The 27699-nt window shown below is 42.4% G+C and overlaps 1 protein-coding gene across 7 annotated transcripts in view; it reads right to left on the reverse strand.

Annotated features, from left to right (window-relative positions):
• Nucleotides 1-3587: 3587 nt before the first annotated feature.
• RAPH1 (Ras association (RalGDS/AF-6) and pleckstrin homology domains 1) overlaps nucleotides 3588-27699 on the reverse strand; it is a 166104-nt gene continuing 141992 nt past the window's right edge. For 5 of the 7 annotated variants that reach the window (XM_048870478.2, XM_075118093.1, XM_075118092.1 and 2 more), the window contains 5 exons: nucleotides 26662-26772; nucleotides 22857-22955; nucleotides 21446-21566; nucleotides 19096-19238; nucleotides 3588-13945 (listed from right to left, as the gene is read on the reverse strand). In XM_048870478.2, coding sequence (XP_048726435.1) covers nucleotides 11990-13945; nucleotides 19096-19238; nucleotides 21446-21566; nucleotides 22857-22955; nucleotides 26662-26772 — 2430 coding nt within the window. In that variant the 3' untranslated portion in view covers nucleotides 3588-11989. Of the gene's footprint in view, nucleotides 13946-15561; nucleotides 15632-19051; nucleotides 19239-21445; nucleotides 21567-22856; nucleotides 22956-26661; nucleotides 26773-27699 lie in introns of all 7 variants that reach the window. The other 2 variants (XM_075118094.1, XM_075118095.1) reach the window with 2 other exon arrangements.

The raw sequence follows: 27699 nt of genomic DNA on the forward strand, positions 1-27699 counted from the left end.
GTGGCAAATTTAGGGGCATCTCCTCTCTCCCATGTAGGTCTCAGGTTACCCCTGCCACTTGCTTACTTCCCCTGAGCCTGGAAGTGCCCCTCTTTTCTCACTCACAGTCCCTCATTACGGGCCAGGCTGTGATCTGCTCTGCACAGGGAAATGGGAATAATTGCCAACCAAACTTGTTTGCTGTTCATAGTCATAGGAAAACCCCTGACGTTGACAGCCTGCGACACCTGGGCTGAAGCACGCTGATAGGCCTGTCTCATTGCTTGCTGGTGTGTTTTTGGGGTGGGGGGAGGAGGTGCTCTTCACACAGCACAATTTGTTCAGTGAGGAACGCTCACCTTCTGCCAGAGGCACCAGTGGACCAGTGCTCCCCTCTGGGGGGGGAACAGTTTTTGCAATGTGGTAAAATAAACCCTGCCCTTTGATGCGGAGTCCAGTCCTTAGGGGCTTTTCTGCTGTGTGCCAGTGGAGACTAGGATCTACTCTTCCTGAAGGGCTTCGTTTCCAGTCTTAGCCTGCTGCCCTAACATGAAAGCAGAACATGATTGAGAGGGTTCCCCTACAGAAGCAGGAGCTGTGAAATTGGGGTACTGTATATGTTGAAAATTACTTATAGCCTTGCCCCCCTGGGAGCAGAACAGGACATGTAAGAAATGGGGCTGAGTGATGGATTAGGTTCTAAGCTGTGAATAGTGAAGCCCTGTGCTCAGGTAATCACCGGTAGCTGGTTTCCAAATGAAGGAAGCAGCACTGTAGGCATACTTTGGCCATAGCAGTTTTTGAAAACCTGAGCTCCAGGCAGAGTACAGGGGAAAGCACACAGCTGTTGCATTTGCCAAAGGGGTAATCTTGTTTCATGCCTCTAGTATTTGGAACCAGCCAAAACCAAATTCTGAGGGTGGGAGAGTAAGAGTCCAAATTTCCCGCTCCTGCAGCCTAATGCTGAATTGGCTGTAATTACATTTTTCTGGATAGTGCTCTAATACACAGTGGAAAAAATAACACAAGATTTTTTTTTTTTAATATTCAGTAGCTGAACTCACTCGGTCCATGGTCCTAGTGCTTTATTTTGAAACTCCAAAAATAATAGTGCACCCCAGCCCCATCTTTGGGAAGATACTTGAAAGCTAAATCACAGACCATGGGCCACCTCTGCTTTCATTTGTGTTCTGTGCAACTTCCATGGCCGCAAGTGGAGTCTAAGGGTACAGTAAACATGCTGATTCTATTAGCACGTTGCACTGTTGCTCTTACAAGGCACAACAGGGTGTTTGATAAAGCCTCGGGGGCAGGCTGTTAAAAGGTAGCCTTTCAACCCACCTCCTGACTCATTAATACAGGACTTTGCCGAGAGGGGGGCAGCACATTTTTTGGTTCGTATTGATAACCTCTGGAAAAAACCCAGAGCTGTGTACAAATTGGTTTCAAGGTTAAGCGCTGACCTCATCTGAGATTTTTGTGAAGAACAAGTGCTTATTTTCATCTTTGAAGCGTGTCTTTTGCAACGTGTAAGGACACGTGGTTGCTATGAATTCTCTGGAAAAACATCACTGTCCTCTTGTTCCTGTACATTTTTTTCTTCAAAAAACAAAACACCCACTTTGGCTCAGTCTAATAAGCAATTTTTGGCTCTGTGGCTGATTTACTCAGAGCCTCCACTCTGCTATTGAGTTTGGTGAAGTAAGTTACAAAACATGCAGGACTCAGGGGAGTTGCATGCCACCGGAAAACAGTTCCTGGGTGTGTACCATTCAAACCACCTTCCACTGATTGGGGAACATTAATTTTTTAAAATTTTTTAATTGTACTTGGAACTAACTGTTGCTGTGTACTAAACCCTCTTGTAACAAGTCCTGAATAAAAACACAAAGCACACATCCAAGTGTCCTGTGAATATACCGCTTCTGTAACACTTCATGGGTTAATGACAATTGCTGGCCAGCGAATAATGGGCATAGACAGACGAGAGTCGGTCACACAGCTGCCAGCAGGCTCTCAGGTGGACATACTGCGAGAGATCAGAGCTATCTCCACTGCATCATTAACTAGACACATGCCTACAGCATGTCATCCGCTGTGTGTTAACGATTTCTAAGGTTTGACTAATAGGGTTCATTTTTTTTCCAGCCTTCCACTTCAGTGCTTCACAGAGGTGGGTAAAATCACATCAGAGGCACCACCTCCCTAATCCCATAGCCAACTCTCACTTTCCCTTTTGCACAGGGGCAGCGTTGACGTCAAGAAGTAATTCATGATCCAAATTCTTCCCTTGCCCTGGATTAAGACAGTGTTGCTAGGCACCAGTCCCCCATAGTCCTGTCTTAAAGTGGGAACAAACAGCTGTGCTAGCAAGAGGAGCTGTGTTCCTACCCTCTCCTTTAGTTGGAGACGCATGGAAGCTGGCACAAACCCATCCCTGCCTAGCCTTTGCGACTAGGGCCACAGACTAACCTAAGTCAAGCAAACCCAACAGTCTTGCTGCACCTGTTCTTGGAAGCAGCATGTAAAAGCAACTGAAGGGGATGGTGGTGGGAGGTTCTGTAGCTGAAGCAGCAGGGCTAGGCCATATCTGGGATGTAAGAACTTCCCTGTTAGTGGCCACAGAGGAACAGCAACTCCACTCTGTGTTGTATGCCGGGGGAAGAGCATCTTTCTTAAACACCAGCCCTGCAGTGCCACATGGGGAAGCCCCAACCCCAAAGGTACCTAATTTGCATTACAAAAACTTGTCTTTACATCACCATACACTAGGCCTCCTTGCACAAGGCAGATAGCATACAACAATGTGGTGCTCTGTGCAGTTCACAGAAGAGTGCCATGTAGACAAGCCCTGACACGCTCTCCATTTGGTTCTGTTAGAGCAGGGTGCCCAACGTATGGTCCACCAGAACATAAGACCTGGAGCCTGCTTCAACACAATATGCTAATGGCTTATTCATTAGCATTTTGTCATCATATTTACATCATTATCAAGTACGTTAATATACTCTACTGTACAGAGAAATAACCTGTCTAAATACACACAAAACAAGCTGAACTTTAAATCAATGCAGGTGACTTTAAATCTTATTAAATACTTAGAATCTGTCTGGCCCAGACCAGGTTGTGTGGCCTTCCTGTGTGACCAGCTTGGGACCACAATGCTAGAGCCAGATTCTCGACTCACAGGCCAGGCACCGCTTGGCGCAGGGCACAGGTGCAGAAATATGCCTGAAGCAAAGGCGGCGGATTGCAGGAAACCTCAACCTCATTTGTCTCAGGCTGTGAAACCTGCAGTGCTCAATCTGAGCTTCAACGTGAGTCCAGCTGCTTTATTAATAGGGGCATTCTGTAGAAGTGCAGTATTTTTCCAATGTATTTCTAGTAAGGAATGATAAGGGTACATAACATTTCTAGGACGCAGACAAGAATGAGCCAGTTTGAGGCCTTATTTCATTTCAGACCAGACCAGAGGATTTAGTTTATACTACCAGAACCTGCTAGTCCCATGAAAGCCTGGTTGGTATGTCTACCTTCACTCCAGCAAGGCACATTATAATCTCATGAAAACATAAAATGGCAAGACAGGGAAAATAAAACAGAAAGCATTAAATTTAACTACATCTTTATTGAATTGTGCATATTCTATTGTATAATGAGCTATAGTGGGTACTTTATAATGCAGTATTTCTTTTGTCCTCTCCCATGCTTAAAAAAGTATATTTATACATATATTTATATATATTTATAACATGGCAAAGCTCCCCCCAACCTGAAATTGTCAGAGTTTCAAAGAGCCTTGTTTTTTGTTTTGAAAGGGGGGAGGGGGAGCAGTCCCATTCAAAGATAAAATGTGCAATTTGTTTTAAAGCAGTAAACATATGAATGTATTTACAGCACGTTCAGCACAAGCTTGCTGCACAGACAAATCATTGTAATATTTTCTTACATGTGCATCTCCACTATTATAAAGGACACCATCAGTGGCTGCTAACAGTTAGTGAAAGCCGTGAAACAAGCGGTGATGTTCCAGTTAATGCTTGTTCCATGGCAGTTTAACAGACAGAGTTAGTTACAACTTATGACGAAGCAGACAGGAAAACCAACCCCATTTTGTTTTCTGTTTAAATACAAACTCTATCCCACTGCAGCATACGAACTACTCACCACTGCAGCAGAAGACTGAGGAAGCAAATTGCTTAGAGTGTTTTACTACATTACATTATTTTTCCTGAATGGTGAGATGGGGACTTAATGTGTCTAGATCAGTGGTTTTCAACTTGTGGTCCACAGACTGTAAGGGGTCTGTGAAATGTGACTATGAAAATAAAGTTTCAGATCCCAGAGAAAGCATTCTGTTCTTCTGATCTATCAAAAGTATGTGAATAGCTCCCCCTGCAGGTCAGCCCACAGAAGCCCACAGTTTAGCGCCCTTTCTCCCGCTGTGTCAAATGCTGTGCCTTGCACCTGCAACACTGATTGAATGCTTTTCGGTCAGTTTCCAGTCTGACTTCTACGGTAGAGGTGTGTGGACCAGAGGTTGAATTTCCAAAGGGGTTCGCACCTTTGAAGTTTTTCAGTGGTCCGCAAATGAAAAAAGGTTGAAAACCACTGTTCTAGATAATTATTACACTACAAATGTGCAACAGCATCTACTCCACAGGGGCACAAGCCTGCCACCTCTTGCAAAACACCTGCCTTATCTCTTCATGCTGTACATTGGCACCTGTTGATTTCTTTAATTTAGCTGCACCCCAACTCCTACATGCTCACTCTCAAGAACGAAGAAAGCAGGTAATGGCGACATCTTTGGTAGACAGCGGTGTAATCGCAAAGAAGTGTAGCTAGGGCAGTGGTGGGTAAGAGACTCTCACAGTAGAGGAAAAGGTCAATTCTCCTGCCTTCTGAAAGTATACTCAGGACTTCAAATACCTGGCAGAAGCACTGTTGCATCCACCTGCGATGGAGCTGAAATTGTAGTCCCAAAAAGGGGTTTTACATTTTATACTAGTAGTTCCTTATCTCAGGAACACTATTTACAAGTCATTCACTAGATATTACAGTACTGCACCCCAAACCAAGGGGGGAATTTGGGTTTGGGTAATTGACAGTCTTTCCGCCCAGCCTCTGCTGCATCTCCTCTCAAGCGCCATACACAGGCCTGGTGGATACTGTGGGTGTTTAGCACCTATTCCCTCCACCCCCAACCCCAGAATTAGGCCCTGTGTGAATCCAGACGGACCATTACTGGTTCCATTCTCTGCGGTGTTTTTTATTTAAATATACAAGGAATAAATGTATTTACAGTACTTATTTCTCTCTTCAAAGCTTAACTAAGTTTGTAATTCATGAGATGGAACATAATCAGCAGAACCCTTTGCTCTCAGCACTTGGTACCATGTAACTTGTTATTGGAATGCTTTGCTGTTTATTTGCCCCCCAAATGAAAAGACTTGAAAGGGAAATGGCAAGTCACTTTACAACAAAAATGTACATGTTATAAATAAAAGCTTTACAGACAGGAACCTTCAGGGCTGAAACATTTCAAAGGAAACATTTCCCCCGAAGTGTTTGCCACCCATCTGCTCTACAGCATCCTCCTAATTTGAGAACACCAGGAACTGAAAATGAGTAAAGAGAAGTATGAGAGACTATTTTCACTGTCCAGGCCGAGGGAAATCGCACCCTCCCCCGCAACATAAAATAAAAAGCGACGTAAAATATTTAAAATCACTTCAATGTTAATATGCTAGAGTATTAGTAACAGTAGAGGAACATTGCTTAAATTACTAACATGTACCCTTCAAAGAAGAAAAAAACAGATTATTTGGGTCTTTATCTCAGGTTATGGCTGGCTGTTGAATTAGCGTTTATAGTATCAAAACTTTGAATAGTTGAGATTTCAGCAAATTCAGTTTTATGGAAAAGAAAAACCTGCATGCTGAACATTTGTGAAGTTGCAAAAAAGAAAGATTTACAGAGGGAGTTGCAACAACCCCAATGTAAATTTATAAACAAGTGTTCTTGGATTTAATTTTCAGGAGAACTAAAAGATCAACTAGAACATATCATGGTCAATTTCACGCAGAACTCCAGCTCAAATGGGAGTTTTGCTCCATCAAGGACCAACACACTTCAGCTCTATAAAACCAGTCCTGCAAGCTGATGTGCGTACTCAACTACCATGGAACATACCACTGTGATCAGCTAGTCTGACCTCCTGTATATCACAGGCCCTAAGACTTCCCTGAATTAATGCCTGTTTGAACAAGAGCCTACAAATATAAAACATTCTGTTCCGAGTCATCCCACTGCAAATCCAGAGCAACGGCATTGATTTCAGTGGAGTTACTCTGGGTGGAGTGGTTGTATCACGCAATAATCATTTAGATTCCTGTATGTTAGGGCTGCATAAAAACCAATCTAACAGGACAGCGTCAGCTTCAGCTGCACGAAAAACAATTTCCCCTTGTCACTCGCTAATGGAATAGGGCTCTTTGCAGTTTTCTGTAACAAGTGGGGAAAATCATTTTTCCTTCTAGTGCTGAACCTGCACTTTCACTTCTCTTCTCATGGAAGAAAATAGTTTCAATCCAGACTGAGGCTGACTGTTCTTGGATTTAATTTCACCTATGGGCACTGAGGTAAAAAGATGAAAATAGCTTCTTATCGTGCAACGCGAGAACATTCAAGCACTAGACACTAAAGCAATTTCAAAACTACACTGGGCCGAGAATTGTTTACATTCCTTTTTCTCTGTTCTGAAACCTAGGTGACAGTCTACTTTTAGCGGTTTTTCTTCTGTGCTGCACTACAAATAGTGATCATTCTCTCTGGGCACATTATGGAGGTGCTCTCTACCTTTGCAGACCTGCACATATTCAGCGCAGTCAGTTGACAGAGCTCAAATGTCCCTCTGTGGCAAAACAACAGCGTTTTACAAGCAAAGCATTACCAAGGAGACAGCGCTTGTGTTTGGATGATCAGTGCTCTCCAATTTCATGGTGAAGGGCAATGTTCTCCTACTCGCTAGAGGACATCAGCAAAACACATCAGCTATTCCTCCAATCTACATGTAAACTCATCCTGGAAAGTGTGCAATTCCACACTAAGCTATTTTAAAACACCTGCATTTCAATAACTGTTACAATCTTTATTCAGAGGTGATCAACGATATGTTAAAAGTACTTTTTGCAGTTAATTGACAGACTATGAAATTAAGCCTGGTCGATCTTTCTAAAGTAACTGAGTCCTAGCAAAATATACCACAGGACTAACTATGGCTCCTGTTGCAATTAAAACAGAGACAGAAATTTAGCTGGGTGGCCCTTGGTGCTACCAAGGAGAAGCAGCACCAGGATAACTTTCTCCCAGGTGAGCAATGGGATGGGCCAAGTCTGTGTTTTGGAGTCATCGTAATTTACCCTGAAGTAGCTCCCTGGTTTTTGGTCCTCCACTGGCTCTGTTTCAATACACGCTTGGCTTTTTACTTTCTTCTGACTGAAGATGTTTGGATTGAATGAATTCTGCCCCCTTCTCCTAGGCTGTGGCACTTAGTAACTAGTGGTTGCTACTTGCTCTGACAACATTAGAAGGGATAATCAAACTTGGCTCCAATTCCTCTTATTTCTTGTTTTACAGAGCTATTCACTCGTCCTCTCTTCTCTTTCCCCCACTTACTTTCTGACCTCATCAATTCTCACTGTACTTATTCTGATGCCTCAGACTTGCCATTTAGCCCTAGAGTTCCACCTTGTCCCAAACATAAGAGAAATCTAGCAGGCTGTCACTGTGTTATATGTTCATGTCACTCCACCTCCTTCACTCAGTGATTTCTTCCTGCCTATTTTGTGTTTCTCAGTACTGACATACAGTAGGCGCATCAGTCAGCTAACCTAAAGCATCACTGCCTGGCTTTGCTGTATTGAAAACACCTCTGTCCTGTCTTGGCGGCTTAGGTTTAGCAAAATTATCTGAAAAACACACCCCACCTTTTATTCTCACAACAATTCCAGTCTCTCAGGCAGCTGCAACTCCAAAAGCACCTTGCAGACCCATCAGTGTTTTCTGATCAAAATTTTTTTAAATAAAAAGAGCTTCAGATTCTAAATCATTAACAACATACACAGGCTGAATAGAACATTCACATTTTCTTACAGGAGGTCGTTTTCTCTTGTGCTTCCATACTAGGCTCTATGGCAGGGCTTATGTTTCTCCTTTAAGACTTCTGAAAATACTGTTTTACATATTCAAACACTAATTAGTTTCCACAACACCCTGGTGAGGCAGATAGCAGTTATCCCCATTTTCCAGATGGGAAAATAGGTATAGAGACATCACAACAGGTTACGGAATGCAGCTCTGGGATCAGCTGCTCTTGCAAGAGAAAAAACATTCTGAGTGGAGGTCCTAGCAAGTGGTAAATATTTGTTTAAAAGTAATTTAAACGACACCTGTATTTTATTGTTAATGTGGGATCAAACCATCTGTTCCATTTGTCTAAAGTATGGCTTTTCAGCTCCAAGGTGCTATGCTGACTCAATCCAAAAGGAATTATGGTCAATATTCTTTGCAGAAACTAACTTCTCGCTATGAGAGAGGGGGGAAGCAAAGGGGTTAAAAGAGAGGGAAGAAATGGGGCAATTTCCAAATCAACATGCAGGGAGAAAACTACTTGCAAACAAGGCTTATATATTTGAACACTAGAACAGAACAGCAAATAAGCTGGAAAAGCAAGTTACCATCAGGATTCTCAAGGTTTGCAATGGCAACCAGGTTATTTAATTTTTGCCACCCTGTGGTCTAGTTTCAGTATGCTGCGATGAGAGCTTTGCAGCCACTTTTTACTACTTAGCTTGTACCAACATTGGACTGGGGATAAACACTAGCAAAGACTACAGCATCTTGAAGTTGAGTTTTGCCAAGAACACAAATGCTGAAAAACAAGGGGTGGGAAACCCAGAACTCAAGGAGAAGCTTCAAAAACCCCACCCCCCCCGTGACACTATTTTAAAAGAGAACTGCATCTTTTGGTTTATATAACTCATGCAGGTACAGAAATAAAATACATGGGAACTGTGGAAATTCGTTGCATTAACATTTCTTCAAAGACACAAAAGGTTGTCGGATTGCCCAAAGCTAACAAATAACAAAAAGATTAATTCCTGTTCCCTGGATGACACTCACTCTTTTTGCTGCAAATATGGAGTTCTGTTTTCCGACTTCCAGCAAACTGTTCAGTGGCCTGCATTAGTGAGCACAGATTCATGGTCCCATGGGAAACAAATATTAGACAAATGAACTTGATCACAGGAAAAGAACAATTCTCATCTGCCTTTAAAGAAATTGCATTCAAGACATTCCTCTGCCATAATTACGAACAAGTGCAGATCCCAGAGGCACCTACATCAAATGAACAAAAGGAAGAATGATCAGGCTGACACACGCCAGTGGAGTTATTAAGGGGGAGGGGAGGATGAAGATAAAAGAATTAACTGATTTAGCTCCCAGAGAACATGGGTACACACTGGCAGTGATCAGTAGGTAAACTTATCCATAAAAACTATGAGGCTAGAATTCCTACCTGTGCACCTTTAACTCCACTGGAAGGTGTGAGATCGAGGGCCAGCATACAGTACAAGCAGCAGAAGGAACAACGTAGAAAATTACAGCACCCATTAATTGTCGCATAGTTCAACGATCTTGTTACTAAGACACTAATCTGCTAACTGAGCATGCTTAAAATCAACAATGCCAATGCTTTTAAGGACACTTTATAAGCACAAAAATAGAAATAAAACTTTTGTGAACAGTTTGAAAGATACAAAAAAGTGCCTTTCCACAGCAGTGCTTTAAAAATGCACACAATGGTATAGTCTTATTGCTCAAATAAACTACTCTAAAATATTACAACGATTTCCAGGAGCCGCTGGAGGTGCTGAAGTGGGTTCATAATCATACGAAACAGGTCAGCAGCACACATTTTCTCTTTTCACAATGCACTTATATAACACTGTACAAGTACAGATGTTTTGTGACCACTTCTTTCCGAGTCAAACACTCATTTCCTCACGTGATTATGACACTTGCAAAAGGGGGGAATGCTGCAACGATGCTTCTCACATCGACGAGCCCAAATGGCAAATATTCTCTCTCACCAAATATTAGTTTCTACTGTAACGACACACGTGATCTATTGCAGCGTTGCTTGTGATTTTCTGGGCTGCTTTCTTGGTTTTGAAAAAAATGAGAGCATTTATTTTTGAAGGGGAAAAAAAGGTAAAAATCTGACCACCCCAATCTTGATCGTGTCCCTTTAGTGATCAGGGAAATTCACAAACGAGCACGTTAACGTACAGTGCTGATATTGGCATTATTTGACAATGTACACTGTGCTGCATGTGCACGAGACGCAAGGTCGCTCATACTAACTATACCACCATATCACGATGCCCGGGTAAAGACTGCACAGTCAAAAAACTAGCAGATTACAAGAAAAAGGATTCTGTTATTTTGACCTTATGGTTGTAATCAGCAGCAAATAAATAACAAATCAAATAAAGTATTCTATTTCCACCTAATAAGGCCCCTGATGCTCTAACTGGATTCCTAACAGATTTTATCAGCTCCCAAATTATATATTTTTTTCAGTCATCTTCCATGACTGCCAGAAGTGCAATTTGTTAATTAATAGGCTTATGCATTCGTTGCCGTCTCAAAAGGTCAAAGAAAACGGGTTACCAGCTATTTGTGGGCTGAAATTACCACTCCCATCTCTCCCTCCTCAAATGAAAGCTTCTAGCTCACAGCTGGTGAATTACAAACAATGCTTCCTTAAGGGTTCTCAGCCATTTTTTGTAAAGATAATTCATCTCTTCAGGCACAGATAAGGTGAGCATCTATATATGGTGTGTGCATGGGGCAGAGAGTACTACTGAATACAGAAACATACCTGTATTTTCAATAAGATGTACACATGTATTGATGATGTATCACATGACACATCGTTAAGCCTTTGGTGCTGGGCAGCAGAGCCTCCCAATGTGTCAAAGTAAGGAATTGTGGCCCAGCAATGAGTGTAGGAGCTCCAGACAGCTCTCACAATGAGTTAACATATCATTTCTCCTTATCAGTACAAATAAGCTACCAGGCTTCTTACCACATTAGAATGCGTATTGGATTGGAATAATATAAATGTATCCCACTTACTGTACGGACAAAGAACTTGGAGCTAAGAGTGGTTTTCAACTATTTGGAGAGGAGGATCTTTATAGTATAAATATATTTCACTCCAGCCCATTTTTTTTTATATATAAAGTTTTTTGTTGTTGCTCAAAATGTATTTATTTTCAGTAGTATTAGGACCAGAATGTTTTGGTAATGTTGTGTCTGTATTTTCACTCAATTGACAATGTACAGATACTGACAGAATGCTTCAGTGCTGTACCATTTACCCGTCACAAACTGCCAAAAGATGCTTTTCTGATTTAAAGTGCCCCCTACATCTTCATCTTCATGTAAAGGTTTGACTGGTTAGAGTCCAATTCCTAGTAATATATACGTCAGTGGACTGAAACAATAAATACAGATCTACAAAAACATTCTGGTTATCTTCTATAACTGCAACGTAATATATCACAATCTATTATATAACTACATTTATAATACATGCACAAACATATCTCACATGGACAGACACTACAAAAAATTATTTTTTTCTTAAATGCAGAAAAAAGTAAGAAAGGTTTTTGGTCCAATCCATATGAAGGATAAAAGACATTGCAAGGAAGAGGACAATGCCCTTCCACCCCCTTGAAATAATCAAACCCAAACCCTCAAACTTTTTGGACTAGGTCTGAAAGGGAATGCATACAGTTACCCTTAGTGACAGTGGCAGACCACGTCTTGATCATGTTATCGCACAAGTCACATGTTCTCTCTCTACACAAAGTACAGATTTGCTGATTGTAGAATTGACTGAAAGTCACGCAAAATATAGTTCACCTAATGATTACCAGTCCCTAGAAAGCTTGGTGTTCTGATCCCTTTTGGGGGGAGCAGGTGGTGGCCCCCTCCGCAACGTTGCATAGCCTGATATATGACTGCCTCCATAGCTGCCAGTCTTTTGCTGGTCCGCAAGCAGTTCCGGTGGGGGTGGAGGCAATGCCATGTCATCCATCGTGGCAGTCGGCTCTATTCTGGATACACGGGAAGAAGAGAGGGAGCCATGCCGAGTGATGGACTTACGCTGCAGAGTCCTGTTTAGGTCTGCCAGGAAGCCAGGCTGAACACTAAGGCTGGACTTGGGCGAGGTGGGCACTTGTGGACTGACTGGCCCCTGTGATTCCATGATTTCGGCCTGTGTAAGCCGGGTGCTGTCATTCCGCTTGGGACGTGTGGGTGGAGGGGCTTTTTTCACTGATGATTTAGACCAGGGCTGAGGCTGGGGATTAACAACAGCAACTTTTGGAGAGGTGCTACCTGAAAACACAGCTGGGATCTCTACTGGTGGTAAAGGCAGATCTATTTCTGGTGGAGGTGGCGGAAAGTCCGAATCGGATGGAGGAGAAGGAAATTCTACCATGGGATCCCTCCCAGGCACTCCTACTGCAGGTACCTTTGCTGAAATACCTCCTTGCTGAAGAACTATAGGCAGATTCACGCCAGAAAGATTTAGCTTTCCTGGCTTTGGAGGAGCTACAGGAGGAGGTGGAGACTCCTTGGAAGGAGATCCTGAAGGCTCTGGTGGATGTGCAAATTTGCTGACAAGGCTGTCCACCGAAGGTCTCTTAGATTCATGGTAGTCAGCAGAGCTGCTGGATTTGATGCTGGAGTTTCGTTGAGGGGTTGGAGGTGGTTTCTTCCCTCCAGGACTTGAGGTCTTGCTGGCCTTTTTGACTGGAGATCCCGCCTTGTCCGGGGTAGGAGAAACTGCAGAGGGAGCTGGGGAAGGTGGCGGAGGAAACACTAGGCAGCTCTCAGGTGGAGGAGGAGGAAAATCAGGAGACGGAGCAGAGGTGGGCTGCCACTTGGGCTTTGCTTTCACTGCTGGGGGAGACTGTGGCGCCCCACTGACTGGGACAGGCTTCAAAGGCTGAGGCTCTGTGGCTGGAGGGGTCGGGGGAGGGGGAAACTGACTGGCGATCTGCTTCACCACAGACAGCACAGGAGACTGCGGGGATGGGGGAGGTTTAACAGAGAAACTCTGCTGTTTTGGTAAGGTGGGTGGGGGAGTAGGCCCCGGAGGAACAGGTGTTGGTGGAGGAACTTGGGAAGCTGTGAAATTTGGCTGTTTTTTTATTGCAGGAGGAGGGGGAACGGGCCCCGTTGGCGGGATGTGGGTCACGATGGGCGATGCCGCCTTTGCGCTCACCTGCGTGGGGACAGGCAGGAGGGGTTTAGGAGGGGCTGGGGGGGGAGGCGCTGCAGGCACAGGGGGAGGGAGAGGGGGTGGTGATGATGCAGCAACGGGAGTAACGTTCTGTGGAACCTGATGGATTTTGAGAGGGGGGGTTGGGGGCGTGAATGGTGGCACTGACGGGGTGCAGGGGTTTGGTTTCAGCTGTGCCATAGCTGATCCAGGGGTAGGTGGAGGAGGGGGTGGGGGAGGAGGGGGAGCCACCAACATGGGCATCTTTCCCAGTGTTGGGGGTGGTGGCGGCATTTGCTGGGTGATGGGGGGAGGTTTAAAGAGAGGCCCAGCATGCTGGGAGGCATTCTGCAGCCTCGTGATCGTGCTGTACTTGACAAACAGGGGGGCCGCTGAGCCGGTTGAAGGCGTAGACTGGCTGGGAAGAGGCGGCGGAGGCGGTGGGGGAGGGGGTGGTGGGGGTGGGGGTGGTGGCGGTGGGGGCGGTGGAAGGGGAGGCGATGGCTGAGAAGCTGTGTATGGGGTAGCCACTTTAATTTGTGGGGACATGGCAGGTGCAAGTGAAGTGAAGGGTCGGCTCACAGACTCCATTTTGGCCTAAAAGACGGCGAGTTTAAAAAAAAAAAAGAGAGAGATTAAGAGAGATTAAGAGAAGGTATAAAGGCAAGTTCTAAATGTTTGTCACTGAAAAAGTTAAGATGCAGACTACAGCATGCAGGAAACATAAGCACAATGATGCAGCAGAAGGAAATTCTGAACACAGACAAGATGGAGGAACTGGAGTGTGCTCATGGAGGGAATGGGGTGGAGATGGAGTCTCACAAGGACGGAGTGCTAGGTTTACTCAACTATATGCCTGAACAATCGGAGGAGATGGACTATAGCTGAAATTTTCTGATCAGATAGCAGTTCAAGGGGCAGCAGGTGCAACACTCTTGCCATTGTGGTTGGGTGTTTAGCACATATAGAAGTGAGGCATGACCCCGCAAAGATTCCTGGGGGCAGACCTCTGTGCCCATGCAGAATCCCAGTAACGTTCATGGGATTCCAGATGGGTGTAAGGGATGTACCCAGGGAGATTCCCCTTGCAGAACTGAGCCCTTAGAGAGGAAGCCATGCAGAGTAAGAGACACTGCAGATGTCCATTCAGGTCTGTAAGACTGAATTTGGACCAGGCTCACACGAGGCTTTCAAGAGCACCTGTCTTTCCATGATCTCGAACTACATCAGGGAATGCTATCATTTTATGTTAGCTGTGGTGATGGCATTATGCTGCTAATGTTTTGATACATGGAAGCCTAAAAATATTCTGAGAAGAGTGCAGTACACTGCAGGAACAAACTCCACACGCTGGTACATCATGGAGACATTTTCATCCAACATGCACTGAAGTTCAACAATGCAGAGAGAAAAGGGGAATTTTATGGAAAAATCCTCAAACATTCTGTATAAAATAATAAAAAAATTGATACACAAAAATTGTATTGGTAAAGAACAGCTAGACATGCAACTGAACATAACACAGAGAGAGAGAGAGAGAGAGCTGGGATGAAAAGAAATGGGTTGAGAGAGGAGGGAATACTGCATTCTACAATCCAGCCAATTCATTTGGGTTTATTCAGTAGCATTAGGGTTAAAGCTTTTTAAATTGTAAATCTAAATTTTTGTTAAAGATTAAAGAATATAATTATATTTACTCCTAAGGTTTGTCAACACCACATCCTCCTTATAACATGGTCCCCCTTTGAGCCAAGCGGTGAGTTTCATGATGATTGTAATAGAAAGCCTTCTTTGTAACTGATGCCAAAACCAGCCTACTAGAATGGACATCCACAGTTACTAAACATTTTATTAGGACACATTTTGTCAGTGCCACTATATATGACTAGCTAACTTATATGAAAAGGTTTGCATATCAATTTGTTATAAGGGCCAATACATGGATAGTACTATATCTACTCTTCATTTGACTGAGAGCAAACTGAAATATTAACTTATAATGAAATAGATCAGACTGAAATAGAATAACTTATAATGAACACAGCGTGTGCCTCTATTTGTCAAAGTAAGCTAGTAAGGCAAGGAATTGGACAAAACCCTGGAGCAATTCAGCAAGTTCAAAAGAAAGATTAAGATCTCTGAAAAGGGTTAGTCGCCAAGATTCGAGTAATATCAGTCACTCAGGTTAATGTGCTTTCAAAATAGCCCCTGACCTTAATTCTGCCCTGTATAAGGCATGCCGGGCACGCAGACCTTAGCTGTGCTGGGCTTCACGTTTGACACCTGAGACAGTGAGGCAACAGGAGAAACACAAGGAGCATCAAACACAAAGAGGGCGACAGAAGCATAACAAGCACGCATCAGTGCATGGCAGGGTTTGCAAAGACTGGGAATTAAAGACTACATGCGAGGTTGTTCTGTGACCCAGTTTGTCTTGTCATTTAAAAACCACATTCTGAACTCTCCTTTTGGCTTTTCTTTTGTATTGCCATCCTGGCTATATTTAAAATTGGAAAACTGCTGGTAAACTAAGTAAATAAAAAGACCAACCTAAACAACACTGTGTTTGGTGTCCTGTACTGTACTGAACTGGTTAATAAAATATTATTTGGCGGATATACAAGTCTAATTATTCAGAAATACAGAATCATTCATTTGCTCCAACTGTATTCTCTAACAGCAATCTTTTTTTAAATCAGCAATTAGATTACCATATGGTTTTTGAACATGCTTTTAAAATTTTAGATACAATTAAGCATGAAGAATTTTGCCTGGCATCTAGGAGGGCGATTTTTACACAAACCAATAAACACAAGTAATATTGAGGAAAGGACAAAGAACAATGTCTCTGAACTTTTAAAAATATGCACAATTATTTGTAACACATTACGAAAGTGTGTTCAGCAAAATTTGGTTTCTAAAGGCCTAGAAGATAATTCATTCCGTGTTTAAGATTTTTTTTCTTTTCTCTGAGGCAGTTAAAACTAGCTTATATTTGCAGTTGTTAATTCACAATGGTGAGGTGTATCTTTAGGAATATTTAGAAACTATACCAATGCTATTTATAAGGAGAGAGCAGTCATAGTTTGTATATGCAATAGCTACACTATTGTTAAAGCATTTTTTGGTGCGCAGAATTACTCTATATGCATGGATCTGGGCTCCCAGAGCACACCGACAAAACACACAAGAACAGCTCCCCTTGCTCCATACAGTGTGTTAATGCCTTTATTAATGTTTTCTTTTCTGGGGCCCCTCCAAGACCTTTTTTGACCTGAAGGATTCTCACTATTCCCTGTCCCTTTACTATTCACAATCTCAAACTTGCATTATGATTCTCCTTCTGCTCAATGGCCAGACTCCCTCTGAGGCGCCTCAGTGTTTTGTCGACTAAAAGATAACCAAGCAATGAAAGGCCTCCTCCCAGCAGAGGACTGGTGACCTAGGAACGAGAGACCAAGCACAAGTCCCATAATGATCCGACTCTGGGCTACAACTCGACTGTCAAGCCAAGCCTCCATTTTCTGAAACTTTTCATCTTGTTTGGTTTCCTTTAAAACCAGCAAACATATTGTGTGGACACTAAGATAAACACTCAGAAGGCACTGCTGGAGTCTAGCCGGTCAATGATCTGCCTGTACCAGGAATGTCTCACTGTGATTGTAACTGCCTCCTCACAGCACCAACATTTCAGTGGCAATATATTCTTCCTCTCCCCCGCCCCCCAAATGTAACTTAATTCTTCTTCTTATCTCCTTAATTCTCGGAGCTCTGGTATTACTGAGGTCAGAGACCCAGACAGGACCAAAATTAGGTACTATAGGCTGTAGTGATTGCTGCAGTTAAGGTTATAACTCAATTCTTCAGCTGTAACCCCTTACACTTAACTTTTTCAAAAATGCACTTTTGAGATAAAACGTCACATACTTTGCATAAGTGCAAAGGTGAACCCTGGACATCTTTAGGGCAATCCATTCACCTGTGATGGGCAAGTGTGGGAGAAATACAACTTTTCTTGTTTGAAAAAAAGTTGTTCCACTTTTTGTTGCAGACAAGTAACTCAAATTGCTGAATTATAAAACTTTAGTCTTTGTACATGGATAGCCCTTAATAAGGAACTGTCTGAAAAAAATGTGTTTTAAAATTGCTTTAATCAGATCTAGTACAAATTCTCTTAGGTTTTGAGTTGAGCAATTGCCAGTGGCACGATGGAGTTGTAAAAATACAGCATCACAAGTCCACTGTGCTCCAAGGAAATTAAATGCAAAAAACTTTAGTGCTGTAGGAAGTTTTTTCAGGTTTAAAAAAAAATAATCAGGAAATGAAAAGTTACAGTTCTCATAGCAACGTTATCTCGCCCACATTGCATATGCTGTACCAATTCAAGTTTTCAAGGGCAAATGCACTTTTGCACATGCCCAACACCTGATCAGATTATGCAGGTCAGGATGACAAATATGGACTGGTACAGGCACACAAATGAACAGCTCTTGTGAACTTTTAAAAGTTTGGTCAACAGTAGGCAGAATTTGTTACTACTAGACTAAGTACTGAATGATTAGATTTATACAAAAAATCACCCTCCCCCCATCAAAGACTCTAGATGCTCCGACAAATTATGAAAACGTAAAAGGTATGTGCAGGGTAGATAAGTTAACATTGCTTAGAGAACTATAACTTGTATGTTGCTTAACTTCTGCATATTTGAATTTGCATCAACTTATTTTCTTCATTTAGTTATATATTCCACAACCCACACCACCACTGGAGGACAAAGTGAGATCTGTATGCTTTTTCTTTAAGACGTTTCCATTTTGAAAATGTTGTCTTTTGTAAAATGAATTCAGTGTCTGTAACAGATGCAAGCACTGAAGGAAGTAGCCCTAAGCATCTCTCACATTGTCCTGCCAATGTACCTCAACTCTGACCTGACACTGTTAATTCAGATTCTGTGCCCGTTCAGCACCTGGTATCTATGCCAAGACTGCCAACAAAGTCATTCATAGTTGCAATTTTTGTGGTGTGTTCTGTTGTTCACGAGGAATTGCATTAATGGCTTATTTCACAATGGAGGTGTAAAACTTTTGGTTATTACTAACCCACAGCAGACCTGAGCCAGGCAGCCAAGAGTTGAAATCCTTTATACCCATACCAACACCATGAGGCATCCGCTCTCCTCTCACTACCCAGTTACTACTTCTGTTTCGTATTTTGTCTACAGCATATTAAAACGTACTACTTCAACTATCATGGAACCCAAATAAAAGCACCTAGGGGGAATACCGATGGAGCAGATTTCAAAACAGGCTCATGCGTCTGTCTGCTTCTAGCTCCACCTCTCAGCTGTTCACAGCCTCACAATGAAAGGACATGACTAGTTTCTTAAGTAAAGAGATCTTCCTGAAAGCATTTCATTCAACTTTTTGGCAGTTAATGTTTTTGCTTGGTCTTTTTTAACATTACTCAGTAGAATTTTTAAGCCACGTCTGTCTTACACCTAATAATTGGAAAATGACTAAAAAACCCGTCAAGCTTCTATGGGCACGTATAAAACCTCACAGGAGGCTCAAGAGGTGACTCATTACCCTGGAGAAAGCTATATCTGAAAAAAATTATAATGCAGTATGTTGAAAAGGTGGAGTAAAAAGGGAAGAGAATCCCAGTAAAGATACAGATGAGAAGAGATGTCACTGTGTTTCGTACATTTTGTGGGGGTGTTGGTTCTCATGCTAAAGTCTTCTTGTTACCTTGCTGGACTCTTCCAGCTGAGTGCCTCGTTTCCAGGCCTCAGAGAAGATAGAGCTGACAATACTTTGGGAACGGACATGGCCAGTTGGCTGGGTGTCAGAAACTCCACTGTCAGATTGATTAGAGTGATTTGATTGAGACTCTGTTTAAAAAATATGAAACACAGGAAAAAGTTCATTTTTATCAAAGTCAGTCAATGAGTTTGTAATGTGACACTTTCATGAGTGACACTTTCTAGGCACAGAGGTGACAGGTTAATTTCATGCTTGCTAAAATACATTATCTCACCAAAGGACATTATTTCCACTAAAACACTTAGCTCATGGTCAGACATACTGGAAAATTGCTGGTCTGAAACACCCCCTCACACACACACTCCCAAAAAAAACCCTGACAATCACACCTGCACCTTGTGAAGACAGCCGCATATCAGTTATGTTATGTGAAGGCTATCCTCTTCTCATGCCTTACAGAAGCTTCTGTTCATGTTGCCTAGCCCAAGGATGCCAGGAAGTCACAAGAGTTGTAACTTAGTCCTGGTGACTAGCAGATAGCTTTGCAATGCCCTGTCCATGCAAAGCATAACAGTTCTGCAAATAAATTGTTTCCAGTAGAACTATGCTTGACTATCCATTGCAGGCTCAAACCCAATTCCATACAGTTGTAAATTAGCTGTAAACAATGAGGAAGACGTGTAAATTGTTAACCAATTTTTGAACAGCTACAGTAACTCCCCACTTAACACCCTCTTGCTTAACATTGTTTCGATCTTACATCCCTGCTCCATTACAGAACATGCTCGTTTAAAGTTCTGCAACGCTCCGCTATAATGTCATTTGGTCACCTGCTTTGACAACGGCTGGCAGCCCCTATCAGCTCCCCTACGCCCCCCCAGTGCCTCCTGCCCACCAGCAGACCCCGCGGATCAGTGCCTTCCCCCTGCTCCCCCCGCCTCCTGCCCACGGCAAGCAGCTGGTTTGCGGCATTCAGGAGGCAGGGGGAGGAGTGAGGACTCAGCGCGCAGGCTCCCCCTCCCTCCCGAATGACACAAACCAGCTGATTGCCGTGGGCAGGAGGCAGGGGAGGGAGAGGGGAGCCTGTGCGCCGAGTCCTCGCTCCTTCCCATTCCCTCCTGAACGCCGCAAACCAGCTGATTGCCGTGGGCAGGAGGCAGGAGAGGGAGAGGGGAGCCTGGGCCACGAGTCCTCGATCCTCCCTCCTGAATGCTGCAAACCAGCTGATTGCCACTGGCAGGAGGCAGGGGAGGGAGGGAGGAAGAGCGAAGATGCGGCATGTGGAGTAAAGGGGGAAGAGATGGGGGGAGGAAGAGAAGAGGCGGGTTAAGGGTGGGGGCTTGAGGGAAGGGGTGGAGTGGGCAGGCCAAGGGTTGAGGCACAGTAGGGGAAGCTCCCGCCGTTCAACGTGCTTCTCCTAGCCTACAGCACCTTCAGCCTCCTTGCCTGCCTCATTGTCTTCAGTGCCAGTGGGCTTGTGCCTTTGTGGGGTAAGGCGGGGCCCCCTCCCATTACTTCATACTCAGCAATGATGTTCCCATTGGTTCGTACTCCGCAATGATGATTGTAGCATTAAATATTTCTTTAAAATTGTTTAAAAAACTTATACCTGTATTAAACTGCTTGTTTAAAATTATTTAAAACTTATATCTGTATTAAATTGCTTGTTTAAAATGTATATATTGCCTTTTGTCTGGCAAAAACTTTCCCCCCTGGAACCTAACCCCCCCATTTACATTAATTCTTATGGGGAAATTGGATTCGCTTAACATTGTTTCGCTTAAAGTCACATTTTTCAGGAACAGAACTACAGCGTTAAGCAAGGAGTTACTGTATGTGTCTTAAAAATGGACTTGTCACAGGACTGGAACCAATGTTTTAAAAAGAGTGCGTGTGTGAGAGAACAGGTTTGTGGCGTTTCTGCCTTTGGGTAGAGACTATTTATCATGTATTTATTTCATATACTTTATCCCACCAAAGCAGTTTAAAAACTATACAGATCTCCACTCATCATGAAACACAAGCCTGGGATGTAATTTTTAAATTGGTGTGGACAGGTATGAGGCATTTGAAATGATGTTTCCTTTTCTCAGTTTCAGATAAATTCTCTTTTTGGCTGTGAATGAGAAAAGGACATTATATTAATATTAATCACAACTACTAAAGGATAGAATAGTATAAATTGCTTTTTGAGATTAAAAGACAGTCTGGAAGTACTGGGACTATGCGGAAATAACCAGTCACATTCACTAGTCTTTTCTGGAGTTTTCAAATGGCTTCCGAAGCAAACGGTATTTAAGAGTATTTCCATTACAGGTCAGGCTATTATAGCTACCTGGTAAACTGGAGGAGCTGGACCCTGACTTGATACTGGAGCTGGACAAGGAAGTCCAGTCATATGCTGACTCTGTCCTCTTCAGTGCTTCCTGATAGTTCACATAAAGTTGCTTCCCATACTAAACAAAGAGGAACAATAAAACGTAACAACTGTTTAGATTGTGCCTGTTTCAGCTGATTGATTAACAGTCTCTCTGCCGAGGAACCCAAGCACTTTGATTATTTTCAGTAGAGGTTTTGTTTTTCATTTAGTTTAAGAACAGTTGCATTGTCTTCTTTCACTTTTATTATCTAATTGCTTAGAGAACCAGAAACAACCTGGTTATCCTGCAGAAGAAAATGTCAAACTATTTGATAACATGAAAGTGCAATAAAATCATCTACTAAAATCCAAGGGTTGGGAACCTGCAGCATGTGAGCTGATTTACGGTGGCACTCTGCTGCCGGCCTGGGTTCCCGGCCTCCGGCCCCGCTCAGCCCGCTGCTGGCCTGGATGGATGGAATCCCAGACTGGCAGCGGGCTGAGCGGGGCCGATGGCTGGGACCCGGCTGGCAGGGGCTGGTGGATAGAACCCCAGACCGGCAGCGGGCAGAGAGCTCAGCCCGCTGCCGATCTGGGGTTCCAGTTGCTGCCCCCACTGCCGGTCTGGGATCCCAGCCGCTGGCTGGGCCCCTCTCAGCCCGGGTCCTGGCCGCCGGCCCCGTACAGCCTGCTGCCAGTCTGGGGTTCCATCTGCCGGCCCCGGTAAATGTAAAATGTATTACTGGCACGCGAAACCTTAAATTACAGTGAATAAATGAAGACTTGGCACACCACTTCTGAAAGGTTGCCGACCCCTGACTTAATCCATTGAGCCAAGGTGCTGGTTCTAAGTAATCATTACCTCAACTACTAAGTCTCTATTTTTGATATAGCCATCTTTCTCAAATCCATTTATAAGTTAGCCCAAAATGAGTATGCACAGCTAAAAACTAACAGTGACATCTCATGTCTAGTGGGACTTCACCGTGAGATCGGAGAGCGGAAAGAGAGAGATTAAGGTGCAGAAAAATTTGTATAAGCACCTAAAGCAGCAATTCTGGTAAAGAAACGTTTATACTGTTGATAGGCTTCAAAAAGAAATACGTACGAAAACTAGCTTAAGACTTTTGTGGAGCTTCAAGTTCAGAATGGCTAGATATAGGGAAGTTTATAAACAGATAACATGCATTGTCTCGATAATTATTTGAAACAAGTAACATTTGACCCATAGCTCATTAACTTCTTGATTAGTTAATTTTGTGTGTGTCTTCTCGATCTCCCCTCACTGAGGCATCATCTGTTTCAGTAAGAGAATATATAGGTAACACTATTAAATAACACTACATTGCAAGAATGGAAGAGGAATAAAATGATTCAGAGTAGTTACCTTAGCAATACGGATGCCATTTATCCACTGGTGTAGAGTTCTTACATCATCACAGCAGAGATATTTGATATACTGAGACTTCTTCTGGATCTGAGGATGCTGCAGAAAGAGTATTTAGTCTATCAATATTTTAATCTAAAGAACATTAAGAAGAATTAAAGAGTTTAAAAAAAGCTATTCTTGAAGAGTGGGCTTCAAAACACTGTTATTCAATCCTTGGCATTGCTACTTTCAAATCTAGTGGAAAATTAAAGCAGGAAATACAAGAAAAACATTATTCTATCAAGGTTCAGATCAGGACTTCCTAACTATTGAAATTGTGAACTGATACATCATTAAAGATGGGATATATGCTCTTGGTAGGTTGGGTGTTCGAGGAAAAAAATTACTTGACACCCAAAGTGGCAACATGGGGACTGTCTGGCCAGCACTCATTTCAGATTTGCAAAACCATAAAAGGGCTGTTCTTACAGAATTTTGGTGTAGGAGCTCGTCTGCCCCCTTGGAATCTTTGGAGGTGGTCATGCACTGAGTTGAAATGGTCAGAAAATTCCCACTTTCTAGAAGCTGCAGGAGGGGGAAGATGTCTACCTCTGATGTGGTGGAAAAGAAAGGGTTAATCCATTTGACCTCTACCAACATATGCATCGCTGAAGGAGATGGGAAGAAGAAAGCTTAATAATCCACCTTTCTATACTGCCAAAACCAGGCTTTGAAAAAATGAACCCGCACTAGCTTTTTCCACCTCTAACTACCTTGAGAGTTGAAGAACAGGGTTTGGCCACTGGCTGGCACGATTACTTTTATTAACAGTTTAGCCATTGCCAAGCAGTTACTTTTAACATTTTATATACAAAAGCCTGTAAGATGAAAACTAGCTAATATTTCTGTTTCAGACAGTTACACTACTTGCCATTCCCTCCTCCCCCGCACAAAAAAGAAACACAACTCTTCACACTTTATTTAGAAAAATATCCTATTTCAAATTCAGTCTTCAACATGTCAGATTCAAAAAGATCAATATATTTGTTTTTTCAAATTCTGATGATGGAAGCCACTTTGGCCAGAATACTTGGTCATTTCCCTTTCGGTTTGTAAAAGTTATGTATCTCACAGCTGCCAGTATCCCTATTAATCCCTTCATCAGATTACGGTTCAATTATACAAAGGTCTGCTGGAAGATTCAAAATATCCCCATTTTCTTGGAGGTTCTCTCTCACATGCATCCAAGATCTTTTAACTCCTTTTGAGAGCACTTGCTTACACTACATCTTCCAATGAACACTGTCTGTGACTCATTTTGAGTATTTGTGAAATGTGAGACAGATATATATCACTTCAGCTGCAGAACATACAATTGGTCTCATTCTACTGTTGAATCATTAAGTACTCCCGCTTTTACTAATCTTACTATCAATTCCTTTAGCATATGTGTAGTACAGCAAAAAAAACCCTGTACAACTCTGCTTAGAATGGAAGCATAGAGAAGTTGAATGACTTGCCCAAGGTTATGTAGCAACTCAGTAGAAGACACAAAAATAGAGCCCTGAGTGCTGATTCCAGTTCTCTGCCCCAACAGCTGATCGAATTAAGTTTCTCAACTTTCTGTCTCAAATTATACCATAGCTAAAAAGAAGCGGGAACCCCCTGGAGCTCCCTGCTGGCATGGGCGGTTGGCCCCCCCGGGGCTGCTTGGCCGCTGTGCAAGGGGAGACCCCGGAACTCCCACAAATCACAGCAGTGGGGGACGCCGGAGTCCCAGCAACTTTGGGTGCTGTACCTGCCTCCCTACTCATTTTGTCAGGGATATTTTTAGTTAAAGTTAGGGACAAGTCACGGGCTTCCATGAATTTTTGTTTATTGCCCATGACCAGTCCATGGCTTTACCAAGAATATCTGTGACAAAATCTTAGCTTTAGAAATGACACACTGGAAATGTAGGCATGATCCGTACTTGCCTTGATATTCTGCATTCCGGAAATCAATTTATATCAAATAATTTATAAATATCCACCAATACTTAAATCTCTGCTTTTAATTGCTCTCAATTATCTGCATAGGAATCATGTGCCAATGACTTAAGAGGACATGGAAAAGAATTTTCAGGTTAGAATTTTACTAATGTTTCTTAACCCAAATATTATGTATTTATTATAGTAGGTAAGTAAGTATTTTTACCTCTAACTGTGCACAAATATGTGATAAAGTGTCTCATGGCAAGATTATATCACCTTGTCATAAAGTTTGTGGACATGCACTAGAATAACTGACATGCCTAATGTTTGCTCATTGCATATGCAATGAAATGTGAGATGTGACCAATGACAGAAAACAAGTAACCGTATTCCTATTAAAGGGGAACAGGACCCATTATCCTCACCCAAGCATCATGTTTAAGTTCATGAAGAAATATTTCTTACCATGAACACACTGTGAAAAATTGTTTCAAAATAATTTTGAGTCTACCACAACCAACACTATTTCCAACATAAAATACGGGAGGCGAATGGAATAGATCAGAAGAAAGCTGGCACAACCTAAAGATACCTGACAGCATTTCAGCTATTAACTCTGTGGTTTAAGATCAGAGCTTTAACTAAAATGTTGCAATTGGGCAACTGCTTTAACTACATTTGTTTCCTTTATTACTTGCCCCCATTTGCATTCCTCTATATGAATTTTTCAAATCAGATCCTTCTCTGGCATGCAGTGTTCCTAAAGAACACATGAATAACTGATCTTTGTGAGTTTTTGGTAAGAAGGATGTGAGGTTGGTGTATACATTGCAAACTTTACCCTTTAGGTTTAAGGTAGTTTTATCTATGAAAAAGCTTATGATACTATTGAAGGTTTCTGAGGACGTTTCCCTCCTACACAAAAATTAGCAAAATAAACGTCACAGCAGCTTCTGAAACAGCCACACCCACATTTTCTCTTAGTCCATAGGCCCAGAGTAGAGGCCATCACCAAGGGTATGAAATGAGCCCCAACGAGAAAAGGGATAGGTATTCTTAGGACAAAATGCTTCAGTCCATGTCCCCTCCTGCCTATCAGCATCCTAGAAAGATTCTCCCTTTCCCCAAACACATGGCAGCATGGCCAGGCTTGTAGCCATGATACCGCACTGGCCACCTGACTCATGGCAGCACTGTAACCACGTAACCCCTCTGTGCGGGACAGAGGGGAACACATTATGGGACCTTTTGTTTCAAGCATTTTTTGCAGTTGTCAGTGGGAACATATTATTTAATGTAATACTTTCTAAGCTCCTTCTTGCCCTTTTTGTATGAGTGTAGATCATTTATAGAGAGGAATCAGCCAGCTATGTGGAGGTGTGGAACAGCAAAGACCTCTGCAGCCAGTTCTCCTTCTGCATTGCTCCACTGTGGCACTTTATCCCACTCTGTTCCACATACTAGGAGGTAGCATAACACAATAGAAAATGTATTTTTCAATGTATTTAATGAGAATATATCACTTGCTCTATGATTTCTAGAAATGTGGTATCTTTTAATAGATTGAATTTTTTCATAATTAAAGTTGTATTCCTGAGATTCATACTGAAAACTCGTGGTTAATTTTCTATTAGTTATATCATTGTGGAAAGCATGCTCTGCATTACAACCTGTCTCAGTATCCATTAACTTTCTGTATTAATTCCTCTTACCTCGTCACAACTAGAACCTAGTTAGAAGAATCTAGCTGTTGGAGGACTCTAGACAAAAGTAGCATGTATTTAAAATTCCTGTAGCATCTTTATACTTGCTCTGTTTGGTAAAACACTTAAAAACATTTAACAAGTTACCTTCAGCACTAAACAGTAATCTGTCGGTGCTTTGTACTTGTTCCGATAGTCCTGTCCGTAGTAAACATTGACATGATCTAGCTGAAGAAAGCACACCAGATCCCGTGAGACCTATTAAACACAGAAATATTCAGTTATGAAAAAAATTAATAAGGAAAGTCAAAGCCACAATGAAAAACCTTGATTTAAACACTGCCAGCTCTTCACTCCTAGGCCTGGTCTACACAAAGTTGCACCAGTTTAACTAGCAGTGCAACGTTTCTCCAATTTTGTTAAATTGGGGCCAACTACGTGTAAGGACACTCTTACATCGGTTCAGGTTGGCAAGCTAAACCAACGCAAGCCTGTGTCCACATGTAAAGTTGCACTGGTTTAACTAAAATGAACCAGTTGAACTGTGTGTGCAGACAACCTCTTAGACTGGAACAACAAAGAGCAATGCACATTAGTGCAAGTAGATGCACCAGTTCCAAGAAGCTAAATTAAAAAACAGTTAGAATTGAACTAAAATAAGAAATCGGTGCTACTGAAATTCAACAACTGCTAAATTTTCCAAGGACAAAATTCCTGTATCTGAATTTTAACCAATAAGAAGTCTAAGAAGTGAAGAATTATGTACTACAGATGAAGGAAAATACTAGTTATCTGAAACAACTTGCCAGCATGTTCCGAAGTGTTTAAGATGTTTCTTACTCCATTCACATGAAAAAACAGTACTGTTAATTAAAATGGTGAAAGAATAATCATTAAGACTAAAACAATACGCCAAGTGGAACAGGTCTATACAGAAAATCCTTGCATCAGATTTTTTTTTAACTATGATATGTTTTTTCAAATCTGTGTATTTTTTGTGCATTATTAGTTCAAAACTTGTTTGCTTGTTTCTTTTGACTGTATTATATTGCAGACCACCACTGAAACTTGAAGTCAGCAGGGGGTCAACAGGAAAGGTCACATTGGGACCTCTTCAGCAGCTGCTGATAATATAAGCACTCATTTAGAACCACACTGTTTTAAGATTTCATATTCAAGTATTTC

This window comes from Caretta caretta, chromosome 11 (assembly GCF_965140235.1).
Source record: "Caretta caretta isolate rCarCar2 chromosome 11, rCarCar1.hap1, whole genome shotgun sequence".
NCBI lineage: Eukaryota > Metazoa > Chordata > Testudines > Cheloniidae > Caretta > Caretta caretta.